The following is a 6,000-nucleotide window of genomic DNA, read 5'->3' as shown; positions in this document are numbered from 1 at the left end:
TATATATATATATGGAAAGGACAACAGATCAAGAAGACATTTTTAAGAATTCCTGTGTGGGAACTTGTTCAAGAACAGCTGGAACAAATCTATGATATTAGGCAATGCTACAAAAAGAATATCTGAAGTGAGTGTTGACAATGTAAGTATACTACCTTAGAGCACTATACAAGATTCTCTTGAGAATAAGAGAAATGAAGGAAAGTGGTCAGAACTACACCAAGTCATCCTGCATCAAGAATAAAGAAAGCGGAAGACGTGCCCAGGAGAAACTTTTGAGTTAAAAAAGATAAATTCAAAGTACGAAGATCTTCTGATCATAAAGACTATCATTTCTGACGATCAACGTACTATAATTTAAGAGCGTGTACTATATTCAAAATATGAACATCAGAACAGAAATTTTTGCTATAATTCACAGGGAATTACAAAAGGACCATTTTCATAATCCTGCATCATCAGAAAGCCGACCTGGCAGTAAAGCTTCTCCTTTTCCTTCTTCTTCCACAGTGTATCCACATGCACCCAATGGACTCTCCCCTTTATCTCAACAAATTACATGTGATATTCATTTCACTACAGACATTACACTTCTGTCTACCCATCCTTTTCTTATATCCACAAAAACCTCTCATCCAACAAGTGTTCCTAATAGGTATTCCAGCTGCTTTTCATGCTTTAAAGTCATGAGGTTTGCTCATTAAGTAATACATTAGATACAGCATTATTAATTAAATTTCTGATCGTCTCATTTTAACTTTGTGTTTCTCATCCAAGACATGCTGATTTAATTTTGTAAGACATATGACTTCTACATATTGTGTATGTAATAGAGTAATACTGAGTGACTTACCTCAACTAACTTCATGGAGTTGAGCACTTCTTCAGAACCTCCAGCTGTGCAGCTACTCAAGATCTTCCCGACATTTTATGGAAGCCAGAGGTTCATTCCTGTGTTCACAAGAGCCCTACACTGGTCCCCATCCTGAGCTAGATCAATATAGTCCATACTCTCTTGCTAAGATCCATTTTAATATTATACACCAACCTATATCTCGATCTTCCTAGTGGTCTCCCTTCTTCTGGCTTTCCCACTAATGTCCTATATGTATTCCCCTTCTCCCCCATTCGCCCTACATGCCCTGCCCACCTCATCCTTCACTTGGTAATTCTAATTATACTTGGTGAAGAAAGCAAGTCATGAAGCTCCTCATTATGTAGTTTTCTCCAACATCCTGTTACTTCATCTCTCTTCGGTACAAATATTCTCCTCAGCACCCTGTTCTCAAACACCATCAGTCTATGTACCTCCCTTGATGTCAGAGACCAAGTTTCACACCTCAACATCAAAGTCAATTTCTCTGCTGGCACAAGTGATGCACCAAAGTTAAGAGGAGACCATAAATCACTTCCAATATAACTGTTCAAAATGTACTCAAATGTACAAACATTAATTTTGTATTATTTAAAAATGTTATCTTAGACTTTGTCCATGACTTGGACCACACATGTCGCTTGAGAGCAGTTCTACTGAGGGGTCCAACAGACCAGAGATTTTCTTTCATAACCTGCTCATTAGAGAACAGAAATAGAACAATTTTCCAAAACATAGTGGTCTTAATAAACCAGACAATAGACAAAATTCAACACAGTAGTAGTAAACAATGTGCCACTCCATCTTCATCAAAAAGCTTTGAAATGAATCAATTCTGTAATATTCCTTGAACTTATTCGAGTAAACCAACTTAATACACTACTTGTCATATTCCTCTTGCTTGTGAAATGTATACAAATAATGCATCTAAAACCTTTTTCCTCCTGATAGTAGGAGAAAAGTTTCCCTCCAACAATAAATCATCCCATTCGTTCCTCCAGAAAGACAGTGTCAGTGATCACAGATTTACTTACTGGCTGTTGGCTGTAGAAATTATGAAGTCTGTTTAGGTCCAGTTAGTCACATTGTGTCCACAGCAATCAATTGACTTTGAGTGAAGTCAGTCGGTTTCAATCAGTCCCACTTCCAATGTTACCACAGCCTTACTCACCCTGAAATTACCCTGTATTCAGATATGGCTCGCTTAAGCAAGTTTGTATATCTGCACGGAAGATCGAACATCACATCCATTGACTCTATAACGGCCAATTGAAATTCCAAATAATCTTGTATGCCCATGCCTTGGAATAAGTAGTCATTTCCTCTGGATCCTTGTAGTACTGTTATCTTGTGCTGTTCTGCATTCCAGTCCTTCTCATATTTCCAGTAACCTGAAGGGACAACACTAATGTAACACCATCAGAAATTAATTTCTGTCAAGTTCTGGCAATTGTCTCAAACGCTACAATAATCATAACTTGTACAAGTTGCAGTACATACACCCAGGGTGGTCCAGGACCTCTCAAGCAAAAGAGTCGGTTTTTAAGTATGTGTGATTCATGACCAGTTTGTCATTCGATTCTACATTTATAAGACCCTAGTGAAACCAGGCATGCACAATGAATCCAGTTGTGGTCTGAGTGCTTGGGGCAATCAGAAGTTAGCCCCTTATGTCAATACCCAATATTCAATATCATCAATCTGTCTTCCCATTTCTGGAAACATCAGCTTTGAAACAACTACAATGCACTCATTCACATTGTGACATGTTGACCCCTACCTCCCCAGCGGTATGTGGCGGTAACGTAACGCTCGCGTTACTACGGTAATAGGCGAGTTCCCGCCCCGCCACTCCCCTCCGCGGTGACGTCACCGAGGGATATCGCGAGTCAACAGCGGCGACGTTACGGTAGTAACAGCGGTTACCTCCGCTAGCGTTACATAGCAACACAGCGCCAGGCAAAAAGGGTGCTTATTACGTGGCTGTTTTCCGTATGGTCCGATCAAGGCTACATGAGGCGCAGCGAAGGCTATTCAGAGAGTTGTTGTACTGAGTTGTACTGAGTTGTACGGTAACAGTCGCCGAGTTGTATTCAGAGTCAGTCAGCCAGCCAGTTGTATTGTGGCATTTGGAGTGTGCTATTTGTGATACTGCAGATAGCAGTAATCGTAAATCTGTAATTTGTGTGATTGTGAGAGCGGATGTGAAATAAAATTCGCTACATCGAATACATTGAGAATTTATTTGTCGCGATATACGCCCGATACGCGACAATATGCTTTCCATATATATACAGATATACAAAACATTTACTTTTCTTAGCCAAAATCTGGCTTACCACACAGCAACATCCTTAGTTTTCTTAAGGTATGCTATAAATTTCTTTTTAAGCTCCCAAACCTTGCTCTTATGAAAGTGACCTGTGTATTTGACATATCTTGTGCGGAATGTCTGATTAAGTACTGATAACATCACCAAATGTTACATTCTATCAATACTGAAATGATGTCATTATAAAGAGAATATCATTCTCTCAGTACACATAAATACCTATCAAACCATTCCTCCTGGAAAACTGTGTTCATCATCTGCTTTCCTCTTTCACTGGAAACACCCTCACCATTTCACTATAGGAGCTGCACAACCTTTAGGAGTCAAAATAAACACCTAGAACCAAAGTGAACGTGGTCTTGATTTGCAAATAGCAATGTCATATGTGAACACTGATTTATTAATCTATGCTGTCCCCTGACATGCAAGTACATATTGGTTCTTGCAAATTTCTAAAAAATGTCCTTGATAAGAAATGTGACAGAAATATGAGATGACAAGCAACTTTTCCAAGCTTCAGAAAGACAAGGGAACAGGACTACAGAGACCAAAAGAAATGTTCATTACTGTGTGGGAATGTCGATGATTGAAGAGACAACTACGTACTAAACTTCTACATAAATAATTAATGTTGTTGTAACGAACATGTGGATGAGCTTCTTCCAATGACTAGAACACACTTCCAATATTCCTGCCTGTCATGCGTTCATTGTACCTTTGTATTTTCCTCCTCTTGTATCTCTGGTTGGTCTCTGCTATGTAGCTTATGCACTGACCAGATAGAACTTACTGGCTTCTACAGTTCCATTACTGTGTCATACCAATCGGTTTCCATGGATACCTGATTACTGAACCGCTGCATAGTAGCAGATATTTTTTAGACTAAGATTGATGACCAGTGTGTCGGAGGTCAAAATATTTATACACTGTCATTAATAGAGCATGAACCGATGGGTGCTGGAGCTGCTGTGGTCTGTGCTGTTCAGTTAGTGCTTGATTCAATGAGGGTGGCTCCCACAACCACATCAACATTTTGTGGACAGAAACGTTCATTACTGTTTCAAATGATCACAGTACTCTTGAAATGCAAGACCTTAACAAGAATCATGACACTGCTGTTGGGGATATTACATCAGTATCAACAGTTCTTTAGTCATTCACAAAATCTGGACTAACACAATGCTGTATATGATGTTCTCACAGCAGTGGCTATGAAGAGTTTTATCTTCTGGCATATAATGCTGTGTAGTCCGGTGAAAGTCAACTAATATTTCAGAGGAACATAATGCGCCATCTTTACGACTGAAGAGTAAGATAAGTATGAAACCATCATTTAACAAGCATAGTAGTGATCTGCTTGCTGCCTACTTCATGATGTTCCTTGCTTGGCTTACTCTCTGACCCCAAAGATGGAGGCAATATGTTCCCCCAAAACATCTGCTGGCTTTCGCTCAACTAAACTATGTTGTATCCCAGAAGATGGAACTCTATTAGACTAACACAAAATAGTGTAACGTGAATGGGCAGAGCATGGCTAAGTAACAGACCAGTAAACACATGTAATACACGCTCGCAACAATGGAACGAGGTTATACAAACTGCTTCTAGGCAAAGGCTCAGTAAACAGAATTCTGCGCAGGCATAATGACATCAGACTGCAACAGTACTATCACGTGACTTGTTTTCTGTGTGGTCCGTGCATAAGGCTTGTAGGAGAAGTGAATTCTGCCTAGTAAATTCTAACCCGCGTGAAGGCGGGGCTGAACACCGGAACCGTGATCCTGTGAGTCGTAGGAGGCGACTAAATGGGAAGTTTCAAAATCTGAGATAGCGAACTATGGTTGCGAGTCCCAAGGGAGTACTAATGACAGACCTGTCCTCTCATCAGAGAGGATACCCCACAAAAAACAAAACCGTAACTGTCAAACAGTAATAAATATCTGATCATGAACCCCAAATGAGGTCGACACCAAGACTTACTGACTGACCATCAGTTACAATGTGACTTTTAACTTTGACTTGATTGTAGTAAATTCAGTTGTAAGCTGAGAGAGAGAATTGGGACCAAAGTACAGGAGAATACAGGTCAGCCTGTGAAGAATTTGCAATCATATGCTGGCTCCATGATATCCTTGACCCATCTGACCTCTTTAACAGCCTGGAATACACATCCACTGCAATAATTAATTTCTAAGTCTTACCCACACAGCAGCAAAGGGCACATTTCAAAACATTTAAATTTTTCTAAACTGTAAAAATGAAGATACACATAAACCAATCATTTCACCCATTTTACATGTAACCTTATATACGTCTGGGACATTCTTAATCCAACATAAAAATATAAATCAGCCTTCTTTAAATTTATTCATTCTGGTCCGTCACACTAGTCAGTACTATAGAATGATCTGATTTGCCTCAACAATGAAAAGAGAAGCAGCTCAACAACAGACTCTTAACCACTGCCTGGACCTTCAAGGGTGGCAATCTACTTAATCTCCTCTTGATAGAAGAGGCATGAAGACACGACACTTAGCAGTTTAAGATTTTAAATATTAAGAATTTTATTAATATTTTCACTCATCACATTTTAGTTTAATTTAAAATCTTTAGACATAAAACTTTGGACAACTTTGAACTCTGTGTGCTATGATTTATGTAATAGTAGTTTCATCAAGTACTGTTATTTGCCTTCTGAAGATGGTCATTAATTGACTGAAATGATGTAAAGGCATCACGTATATAAATATATTTTTGAGTCACAGTGGACAGTGTAGTAAAATCATTCTACAGT

General features: G+C 39.0%; 1 protein-coding gene across 1 annotated transcript in view; it reads right to left on the bottom strand.

Moving 5' to 3' along the window:
* The window catches only part of LOC111866185 (F-box/LRR-repeat protein 5), a 33,125-nt gene that overhangs the window by 8,802 nt on the left and 18,323 nt on the right, over positions 1-6,000 (bottom strand). The window contains exon 5 of the mRNA XM_023854882.2: positions 2,046-2,265. Within this exon, the coding sequence (XP_023710650.1) occupies positions 2,046-2,265 (220 nt within the window). The remainder of the gene's footprint in view (positions 1-2,045; positions 2,266-6,000) is intronic.

The sequence above is a fragment of the Cryptotermes secundus genome, unplaced genomic scaffold (genome assembly GCF_002891405.2).
Source record: "Cryptotermes secundus unplaced genomic scaffold, Csec_1.0 scaffold599, whole genome shotgun sequence".
NCBI lineage: Eukaryota > Metazoa > Arthropoda > Insecta > Blattodea > Kalotermitidae > Cryptotermes > Cryptotermes secundus.
This window is presented reverse-complemented; position numbering and strand designations above follow the sequence as displayed.